The sequence below is a fragment of the Podarcis vaucheri genome, assembly GCF_965113315.1.
Source record: "Podarcis vaucheri genome assembly, chromosome: 4".
NCBI lineage: Eukaryota > Metazoa > Chordata > Lepidosauria > Squamata > Lacertidae > Podarcis > Podarcis vaucheri.
This window is the reverse complement of record NC_138762.1, coordinates 71,074,307-71,085,538: the sequence shown is the minus strand read 5'-3', so window position 1 is coordinate 71,085,538 and position 11,232 is coordinate 71,074,307. Positions and strand designations below refer to the sequence as shown.

The 11,232-nt window shown below is 38.0% G+C and overlaps 1 protein-coding gene across 2 annotated transcripts in view; it reads left to right on the top strand.

Annotated features, from left to right (window-relative positions):
- Positions 1-11,232, top strand: part of WWC3 (WWC family member 3) — a 61,299-nt gene that overhangs the window by 28,945 nt on the left and 21,122 nt on the right. For both annotated transcript variants that reach the window (XM_082220032.1, XM_082220031.1), the window contains exons 7-12: positions 980-1,129; positions 1,642-1,665; positions 2,339-2,409; positions 4,514-4,756; positions 5,642-5,731; positions 6,746-7,320. In XM_082220032.1, coding sequence (XP_082076158.1) covers positions 980-1,129; positions 1,642-1,665; positions 2,339-2,409; positions 4,514-4,756; positions 5,642-5,731; positions 6,746-7,320 — 1,153 coding nt within the window. The remainder of the gene's footprint in view (positions 1-979; positions 1,130-1,641; positions 1,666-2,338; positions 2,410-4,513; positions 4,757-5,641; positions 5,732-6,745; positions 7,321-11,232) is intronic.

The following is an 11,232-nucleotide window of genomic DNA, read 5'->3' as shown; positions in this document are numbered from 1 at the left end:
AAAAGGACAGGAAGAGTTAGTCAGGCCTAAATAGGGTATGGTGACTAAAATGATGTTATTGATGTGGAAAAATATCATTTTTATAAGGAAACTTTAAAGAAGAATTCAAATTACTTGAGAATTTGTTTTTGTGGCCTGTCAGGTATCAAGTCCTCTATATACTCAAATTGTTAGTGTATGAGATTTTATTTTGAAAATATTATATTGTTATGGTAAAAAAAAGAGAAAAGAGGAATAGCTAGAGAGTTGCAATAAATGGATGTAACTAAACTGAACTGTCAGTGATAGTTTGCTAAATGTTGGGTTTATATTGTGTTGGGAGCCTTTCACTAGCTGCTTAGACTGGTTTTCCAGTGAAATCATCTGTGGGTTAACTGACAGAATTGTTTAATGAATAATCCCTTCTGTTTGCTTGACATGACAAGGTGTCAGAACATAATGGGAGGGGAGAAATACTTAGTCAGATAACTCCCCACTAAAAGTGAAACTTAACTTACAATATGAAAACACTTTCCCAATTGTCAGACCATATGGGGTAGGCTGAAATGCTTTTCCTAGGAGATACTGAAAGAAAATGTTGGCTTTTCCAACAAATATTTCTACTGAGGTATCTGTTGAACACTACTGCCTGCCATTCTGATCTGCCCTCCTGGATGGCAGCTGCTTCAAGCTAAGATCTGAGTACACAGTCTTGAGGACTACTTAATGCTAGCTATTATTTAAGTCTGTCTAGACTACATGCATTTTACAATGTTTTCCTGTTGCTATATGCATCACGTTAAACTTATATTTTTGTATAGATAAGCTCATTTAAAAAAAGCTTTCTATGCAAGTCCTGATTCCATTCTATATGGTGATCTTTCCTGTCGTAAACTAGTAACAGAAATCCCTGGGCTATTAGTGACTTGTTTTAAAAAGGATGATTAAACTACAAATAGATTCTTTTATAAGATGCTCTCCTTAATGTTCTTTTTTTAAGAGTCTGGCCAAGCTGACAGATGGATTCAGGAATAGCTGTTGTATTACAGAATCTCTGCAGGATCTTCATCATAATTCTAGCCCACTTAGTGACTCCAATTTACCTCAACATTACTCTGATGCTTGTTCTCAAACTGATATCATTGGAGAGGTATGCAAATATTTTTATTTAAATATGTTTGCTACGAAAAAGCAGTAACTTTTGTTGTACTGCATAGTGACAGTATTTAAATATAGTTTCCCAATTCAGTTCAAAAGAGGATTTAATCAAAACACACAATGCATATAATTGCATTATGGGATTTTTACTTTTTATTAAAGCAAAAGAATGGGGTTGAATAATGTAATGTAATATAATATAATATAATATAATATAATATAATATAATAAAATAACGTAGCACTGTTCTAAACTATACTGTTGATTTCCACTTTATAGGTTAGTGAGACTGTTTAGCAAATCCAACTAAATTGAAGAAATCTCTTAACATATTGCATTTCATTAAGGCATTAAACTAGAATCTATTTTTCTGGTTGAGATTTGCATTAGCTATTTAAACCTTGCATACATTTTTTCACTCTACATAGCATATGTAATTTCTACCATTTTTCTGTGTTTGTTCCAAAGTATATATTTCTGTCTATTATTTTTTCTTTGTTGCAGGAATGGGCAACTATCTCCAGCATGGTATGTATAATGGCTGAATTGCTTGATTTAAGAAGCAATCATATTATGTAAGAATTAAATTCCTTTTGTGCTCATAGAATTTTGAATCAATCACAGAAACAATCTTTACTTGAGAAAGGTCTAGAGCCTCAAACAAAGAAGTTAAAGATGAAGTCTAACAGTTGCCTGTGTAGTTATTAATTTAATTGAAATTAGTGAGAATGGGGCAATGAGAACCAATGTACATTGGCATAGGTTTGCACTCTGAGCTTCGATATTATAAAGAAAATGTCATTCTGTAGCAAACTATGTATTTAATCAGGGTCCTAGATTAGATATAGTAAATAACTATAGCCATTTATACTTGGGATCCAAGATACTGTATCATGAACAAAATGATAATGGCTTCAAAATAGTTTTGGACTAGATTTGGGACAGAAGTGGCTGGTACAGTGAGTCAGTGCTGTTTTGCTTATCGGTGCAGGGTGACAATGTTAAGGTTGGGTGCCATGCAAGAGTGTTGAATTGGTTCCATTGGCGCTGCTGTGCAGCCCTGACTTTGCCACTGCCCTGCCCTGCTCTGTCCCAGTAAGCACTCCTGGTTAGGTGATGATGTTGAAGTTACATTTCTCCTCACAGTGTTACTATTTTCTAATGCAATGCTAATTTTGTCATTTTTCTTGCCTTTCAAAAGTTTGGATTTGATGACAAAAGACGTGCTGACAAAATAAAATTGAGCTGGCAATATGAAGAGGCCAGAAAGAAGTAAGTATGCATAACCTGCAATGTTGATCACCAGTGCTAACCAGCTGGAGCTCAATTCTGAAATGAATCAGTGGTCTGGCTCTCACAGGAAACTAAACTATGGTTTATTAAACCATGGCTTAACGTTAAGTCGCTGGGTTACATTCACACATCTGTAATTATTAAGTTTGGTTAAAGGTTGCTCATTAACCTATGTTTGTTAGCTTATAAACCTCGTTCTAAACCTCATTTAGTTCAAAGGTCACTTAACATGACTGATTTCCAACACCACTTATAGTTGCCAGGTGATTTAGTTGACCTCTAGGTCTGATCATGTCAGCTAGATAAGAGGGAGCATCTAGAGTGGGGCAGGTTTTCAAAAGGGGCTTGAATATTATCATTAGTAGTTTCATACCCATTGAGTACAGATGTAAGTCACATCTAAAAGTTTGTGTCTGCAACTTTGTGCCTGAGTATAAGAATAGTTGTTTAATGAAATGTTAGTGTTAGTGTTTCCCATCAAGGATTGGCAAATTGGAGAAGCACTGCATGTTTTTTAATGATTTAACACAGTAGACTAACACAGGACAAAAGGAATTGTCTTGACGTCACCTGTTGCTGAAATAGATGTGGAGCCAGTTAGTTGCTTGGGCAGGAGATCACAGGAAACACCATGTAAAAGTGGGAAACACCTCTAAAAATTGGACCAAGATCATTTATTGTAGGCATGCAATAAAATAATAATTGGAATTAGTACATAAATCTCTCCTTTTCAGAAAAGCTGTAGCTTTTTGTATCAAATATATAGTAATTGTATTTAAAACCATGTTTAGGTAAGAACTCAGAGCACATTTGCTTCTACCAGTTATCTCTGTGGTCACATTCTTCATTTATCATGCATTCCTTCCCCTTAGCTTGCTGGCATTTCTGTACGGCTTTTGTCTCCACAAAATATTTCTGTGTTCAACCTCACTTTGCTAATGAAACATCTATTGCAGCTACACAGTGTGGGTGTAGGAATGTGCTGCGTTTGGTTTAAATCTACAAGCTACTAAATTAACATGTTGCAGTACATTAAAAATACTTTTGTCAGGCTCCTGTTTGTCCAAAGTGATGAGAAAGCAAAGTATATGTGTCACCATTGGAGTTGAGAAAATTCTTCCACAAAATAGAAATTTGTGTGTGTGTGTGTGTGTGTGCTTTTTCATTAGAGACCATGCTAAGAATTCATGCAGTAATTATTGTCATTTACTGTAAGCAATGTCAAGGAATCTAAAATAATAGACTTAATTATTTAGTATACCAAGGATAAAGTTTTTTTTCAGTAGTAGATAGTAAGCTGAGTAATACCAGTGTGTGTTTTCTTAGGTGTTCTGTCCCATGGTCATTTTAGTAGTTCTAAACAAATGCATTTATTTATTACAGCAAATATTATTAATTTGAATGAAGTCCTGATGTACTTAACTGAGGTGGTAGTCTTGAAACTAAATTTTACTGTTTTTTGTTTTGAGTTCAAAATTGTGTTACATTTCATTTTCCGTTTTGGGATGTAGTTAGTCTTCAGACAACTTTCCTGATGGAAAATGTCACTCAGGATAATAGAAATTCAATTTTTGTGTTTTTCCTCTTTTCCCCCCTGCACCATGACAGTACAAATTCATGTTCGCAAGTCTTTTTTGTGGGATACGTAACAAATATTTTTGTGGATGATAGATGCAAACATTTTCCCTGATTTTACATTTCTTTCTGTCAAAATAATAACATTTTTTCAGAAGATTCCAAAGTAAGAATATTTTTATGAACACATACGGTATTAAAAGACAAAGAGCCTGCTGCAAAGAAGTGGAATTTGCAGTAATGCATACTTTTGAAGCTGCTTTGGAAGGATTGATATAGATGATCCTCCAGTAGCAAAGTTATGAGAGTGCTTTTTAACCAGGAGCATACAAGTCTATGGAACAGTATTCTTCAAAGTTATCCTGGGTTTTCCAGAAGCTTATGATAGCAGATGATACATGTGTGGTGTATATTTTAAGGACTTTCATAACTATACTGTAGAGATTTCCCTTGCTTTTTCTTCTTCTTCTGTAAGTTAGTAATTTCTTGGTGGTCCTTTGTAATGAAGGGTTTTCAGTATCCAGCAACAGTTGGCTCTGCATGACCATGAGTCTTGGCCAGGGATGGTAGAAGCGGACAGAGACCATCTTCAGCTCATCAAAGAGAAAGAAGCTCTCCTACAAGAACTGCAGGTCACAAGCCAGCAGCAGAGGTCCCCGGAAGACACGGATCGTTTAGAGGAGGAAAAGCGGAGGTTGGAGGATGAAATCCAGCAGGCTCGAGCCACTTCTTCTCATGGCGCAGCCGAAAGGTTTAAGGATTTAATTACTTTGTTAGATGCTATGGGGTATATAACAGACACACTGGGATAGTAATGAAGTTAGGAGGCTATACTGAAATAGTGGATACTTGTACTTCTTAACAAATCCTACTTAGCTCTTATTTGCTATGCCACATTTTCCTAAGTCTCCAGAGCTGGTTTAACTAACTGACATAGTACCAGTCTAATTCAACTATGCAGGGATGTGGTTGGTGCTGTGGGTTAAACCACGGAGCCTAGGACTTAGAATCATAGAATCATAGAGTTGGAAGAGACCACAAGGGCCATCGAGTCCAACCCCCTGCCAAGCAGGAAACACCATCAGAGCACTCCTGACATATGGTTGTCAAGCCTCTGCTTAAAGACCTCCAAAGTAGGAGACTCCACCACACTCCTTGGCAGTGTTAAAAACTTGCCGATCAGAAGGTCGGCGGTTCGAATCCCCGTGACAGGGTGAGCTCTCATTGCTCGGTCCCTGCTCCTGTCAACCTAGTAGTTTGAAAGCACACCAGAGCAAGTAGATAAATAGTAAAGGTAAACAGCGTGTCCGTGCGCTGCTCTGGTTTGCCAGAAGCGGCTTAGTCATGCTGGCCACATGACCCGGAAGCTGTACTCCGGCTCCCTCGGCCTATAGAGCGAGATGAGCGCGCAACTCCAGAGTCTGTCACGACTGGACCTAATGGCCAGGGGTCCCTTTACCTTTAATTCAACTATAGAGGTAAATGCTACATGAGTAATACCAGTTGCAGTTATTGTTTGCTTGCCTGCTAGTATTTTATCTGTCAAGCTAATATTTTATCTGTCACTAAATAGAACTTGGTTTTTTTTATTTTTACTGTCATTGCAAAGTAAAAATACTAGTTTATTCTATTATAGGATACTGTTACAAGAAAAGAAGAACTGTCTGCTTATGCAGTTGGAAGAAGCAACTCGTTTAACATCCTATTTATGCTCGCAGTTGAAGAGGTTAGTTCTTCAGAGAAATTGATTCTTGTGTTTATGGCAAATCATGACAGTTGGCTTTCCAAAAAAGTAAAATTGACCTAGATATAGTCTCATAGTCTCATACTATAAATGAGACTGAACAGGTTACCTTTACCTTTAGCTATATATTGCTAGCATATTGCTTCATGGCCATTTCAGTAGATTAGGAATATTATTTTATTTTTAACTCCAAAAATCCAGAAAGCACTCTTAAGTTTCAAAATACAGATTGACATAGTAATGATACAAACTTGGTAGGCTGTTGGCCAATTTTCTAAATCTTGAGGGTTAGCTGTATATTTGATTAGAAGACGACGATGACTGATGATTATATGTAACTGATTAATATTTCTCATCTGCCAACTAATTAAATCAAAAGCAATAATATTTTTTCCCTATTGTAAGCATTTATTAAGAAATACAGGCATTCAATTTTGGACCAGACTTTACTTAGTTACAGACTTTGGAACTTAAAAAAGACTGAATTTCTTGTGGGAAATTGATGACAGATATTGGAAGTACTGGATAAGTTCTGGTAACTTTTTATAACAGAGATCCTGTTAAGAAACCAATCTGAGAGTAACAGAAAGTGAAGAAATGAATACAGTTGAAAATAAATCTGAGAAAACAATACGGATTCCATTGACTCAGTTTGCATGTTAAATCAAACTTCAGGCTTATATGTTCAGTCCTACCCTAAGACATTCTACTTCTTTCAGCTTGGAACTACTGAACTTTGCCATTCTATTCAAATTGGGATGCTTGGTTTGCACTTGCCATGCAACTAGCATTTCAAGCAGGAGAAATGGGGTGGGGGGAGGGCTCAAACACAAACCATAGGCTGCTATTGCAGATGTAATGGCAAAGGATGGCTTGCTACGAAAGAGAGGTGTGGGAGGCCAGGAACAAAGGAGCTTGTGTACCAAGGGCTGTCTGAACAAAACCATTGTGTTTAGCATTTGTTCAGACATTTACAAATGCATTTTTGTCTTCTAGCTTGTCTGCCAGCACTCTAACAATATCATCTGGAAGTAGTCGGGGGTCATTGGCATCCAGCCGTGGATCTTTGGCGTCCAGCAGGGGCTCTCTCAGTTCTGTCAGCTTCACAGACATCTATGGTGTTCCTCAATATGAGAAATCGGACAGTGCTACAGAGTATGGGCAGCTTATGCGATATGACCCAGTTCCTGTTGATTCTCACAGTAAAGATGTACAGTATATTGAAACTGTTGGACATTCTAGCTGCAGTAAGCAAAGGAGATCATTGGACACACCTTTATCTTTAGCATCTCTGTCCTCACGGTCTTCTCTGTCCTCACTATCGCCACCAAGTTCCCCCCTGGATACCCCTTTCCTACCCCCTTCTCGGGATTCTCCATTGGCCCAGCGGTCAGAAGGATATGAGGAAATGATGGGAACAGGTGCCTTAGAAATGCTCAGAGCTCAGGCCTCTATTTTGGGTGAAGACAAAGCACAAGAAACTGTTTCATCCAAAGCTCTTGAATATTCTACAAGCAGTGAAGGACTTCGAGAAGCAGGACTGCAACTGACAAATGTTCCAACCTCTGGAGGTAAGCTTTTGGCTTTCAACATTTTGTTTTGTTGATTCTCAAAACCCTAAAATGCATGATATGCTTATGCCATAAATAAGTTTCGTAAGTTTAAATAACTGCAGTGGCAGGAATTAATGAAACTAATTCAATTGCCTAGGTGGTTTGTGAATATATTTCTACAGCAATCTCAAAAATGCCCTTTATTTTGCTGTAACTAATTTGTGTTTTTCTCTATGAATATGGGGAAAAAAGTATTAGTGAAATCTGATCAGTTAGTGTTCCTGCTATAAAGCTTGTTAATTAACATGGAATTATGGAAATAAGTTTGGAGGAAGGCAAATTGTTGTTGCTTGGTCTTCACAGCAACAATTTATTTTTACTTTATGGTGCCTTGTTATGAATTTGACAGTTTCAGATCTTCCTGATTCATGTACTGGAAGAGAGGACCACAAGTGGGCTGGCCATGATGCAGAATACCTACCAAAGTCATCCTCGAAAAACTTCTGTCATGTCTTGCCTTTCAGATCTTGAAAGAATGGTTTTTCAAAGTGTTTTTAATGTAATTAGGGTCTTTCTTCTTCACAACAAAGTGAATAGCAGCCCAAATCCAAATAAAATTAAAGCTGTGTTTGACTGAAGGGGTAAACCAGGGTTGAGTGCAGGATCACACAGGCAAGTCTCGCACAGTATTTCATTGCATGTTGGTATTAGTACAAAAATTGGACTTTTTATAATAGTGTTCAATTAGAAACCTTTCTGCAAGTGGAAACTTTGCTTGCCAGGTTATTTCAATACGCACAGTTTTCAAGTGCATTCAACTGAATACAGTGGTACCTCTGGTTACGTACTTAATTCGTTCCGGAGGTCTTTTCTTAACCTGAAACTGTTCTTAACCTGAAGCACCACTTTAGCTAATGGGGCCTCCCACTGCTGCCGCGCCGCCGGAGCACGATTTCTGTTCTCATCCTGAAGCAAAGTTATTAACCCGAGGTACTATTTCTGGGTTAGCGGAGTCTGTAACCTGAAGCGTATGTAACCTGAAGCATATGTAACCCGAGGTACCACTGTACTTTCTAAAATCTCTTCCAAGTCTTGCCTGTTGTAGGTCTTCCCTATATTCTTTTCAATATTGCATTATTTCTAGAGCTGAATAAAATTGTATGTAATAAATGCAGGGCCTAATATTTCCACATGAGTACATGTGGAATACATGTGGATTTTACTCCTCAGTTCCAAGTCTGCATCTTTGATTCCAAGTCTTCTGTGCACATCCAGGTTATTGCCTCTTCTATGACCTTCGCTGCTGCATCTCATAGTAAAAATATTTCACACATGCTGGTCAACTATCATCCTGATTCATCCTTTTGTGGTCCACTTTAAACACGCAATCCTATTTTCTAGTTCTATTTTATCTTAGTATTTTTTAAAGTTACCTTTTTCCCCATCCACCTTAATTACTTTGTATACGTTGGATTCCCCTCTTTCAAATTATCATTGTTCACTGAGTTTTCTACGATAAACGTACAGACACATCTACATAGTATCATTCCAATCGAAAACAGCAAATTAAGGATTAACAATACAACTTGGCGCATGTCTAACATGCATATAGTCAGGTCAGAGCATATAGTCAACATATAATCCTCTTTCTTGAACCAGTTTCCATCCATAAATCATGAACTTCAAAACCAGATACACCATGGTAGTGAATTCTTCCATAATGTTTTTTAGTGGCTTAACTATTCCACCTTGTCAAGCCACTAGTGTTATAAGGTGGCTCCATTTAGCTATAAAGTATCTTTCTATTTTGCTCCCCTCAGTTCTCAATTCTTAAGCTTTAGCTTTTCTGCTAGAGCTATGAACGATACTTTAGGCTGCCAATTCTTCAGCATAAATAGTGACATACATTCTGAAGGTTGTCCAGTCAAATTAGTCTCTCATTGACACAGATGCATTCAAAGAATGTCAGGCTTCTGGGGACTTCCTCCAGCCTCATCAGGTTTTGGCCAAATGTTTAAATTTGCATTTGCTGCAGCCAATTAGCTTGTATTGCACTTAATCTGGCCATAAACTGCTCTTGGACAATATATGTCCATTTTCCAAAAAAGCCCCTCATATCCTATATTCCCCTTTGGTTTCTATTTCCTGTGCTGCCCACACTTGTCCACACCTGGGGCTGGTCTAGGAAAGGTAAGAGTGGAGTTGCTGAAATATGTAGCCATTTCCCCCCCAAACTTTGCCCACAAAAAGGGGTTCTCTATTTGCCACAGCCTTCCTGTAGTGTTCCCTCCACCCCTGAAAAAGAGAGACCTATATGATGCTGCCGGGATGCGGGTGGCGCTGTGGATTAAACCACAGAGTCTAGGACTTGTCGATCAGAAGGTCGGCGGTTCGAATCCCCACGACAGGGTGAACTCCCGTTGCTCGGTCCCTGCTCCTGCCAACCTAGCAGTTTGAAAGCACGTCAAAGTGCAAGTAGATAAATAGGTACTGCTCCAGCGGGAAGGTAAACGGCGTTTCCGTGTGCTGCTTTGGTTCGCCAGATGCGGCTTAGTCATGCTGGCCACATGACCCGGAAGCTGTACACCAGCTCCCTTAGCCAATAAAGCAAGATGAGCACTGCAACCCCAGAGTCGTTCACGACTGGACCTAATGGTCAGGGGTCCCCTTTACCTTTTTACCTTTATATGATGCTGCCAGTAGTGATCCAATTTAATAGCTGCCTAATCCACCTTTATTATTTGTACGAACAAATTGTTTAACTTGGCATGTTTCCTAGTGCAGTTTGAGATTAAGGGTTCCCAGGACCCCTCTTTTTATTCTAGTAAAGTGTTGTTCAGTTCACTTGGTATTTTTTTACTACCATTCAAAGGTTTTTGCCAACAATGGATGGAAATGTAAGGAAGAGGAAGTGCAACAAAAGGGACATTTTTATCGCTGCTATGTGGCCTAGCCAAGTAAGGTTTAGTTTATACCAGGAGTTCACTCTCTGCAGGCCAAGCAAAGTTAGGAATCTTACTCTAGCACAGATTTATGCAGCCCCTAAAAGCATCTAGTATTGACACCTTGCTGTGCAAAAAGGCTGCATTTGATAAGGTAAAGAGCATGAAACAGAGCAGCATTCTTGCTTGGTGGCAAGCCATAGGCTTGTTTGTTTGTTTGTTCATTTGTTTTGGTATTGTTTTTACCCTGGACTGTTAAGATCCAAATAACAAGCTTTGGAAAGCATTATTGAATTTAAACTTCCCACCCCAATGCTGGCTATTTTCCTGAATCACAGTTTCAGTTTGTTCTTAAATAATGGTTCATTTTTAACAAAAATTACAGGTTTGACCAACTGATTTCACTATTTACTTAAATTATTCTTGTATTTTGTTTCTCACGTGGCACAACAGAAAAATTTGCTGTAAGTGAACTTAGAATTTCTTCTTGTGGTGGGTTTTTTTTTCTTCCTGCCTGTAAAGCCCAGTGTGTGTGTGTTGTTTGTTTGTTTGTTTGTGTTCTGTATTGCGTGCATGTTGGGAGGGTGGAATATGCGCTCCTTGATTTCATCCAAAAAAATTCATATTTGTAACCATTATAGCCCATTCATGTTGCTGCAGTATTAACTGAATTATTTTCTATTTAATAGCCACTATTGACTACTGTAATAATGTTCTGTGTTTGCAGCTTAAATTGCTGTCTTCTACATGCCTGGTAAATTGTGGGTGAGGATTTACTATTTCCTTATTTTTGGAAGGCTTTTTAAAAAACTGTCATCAAAGTATTTTAAACCCAAAAAAATAGCAATACTTTAAAAGCTATTAAAGTAACCACACATTCTTACTGCTTGGTGAATCTCTTTCTACAGTTTTAGTAACTAAAATTACTTAACTTGATGGTAGTTTTTCTGTCCACTAACTAATGTCTCAGGCTTCATGATAATTAAAC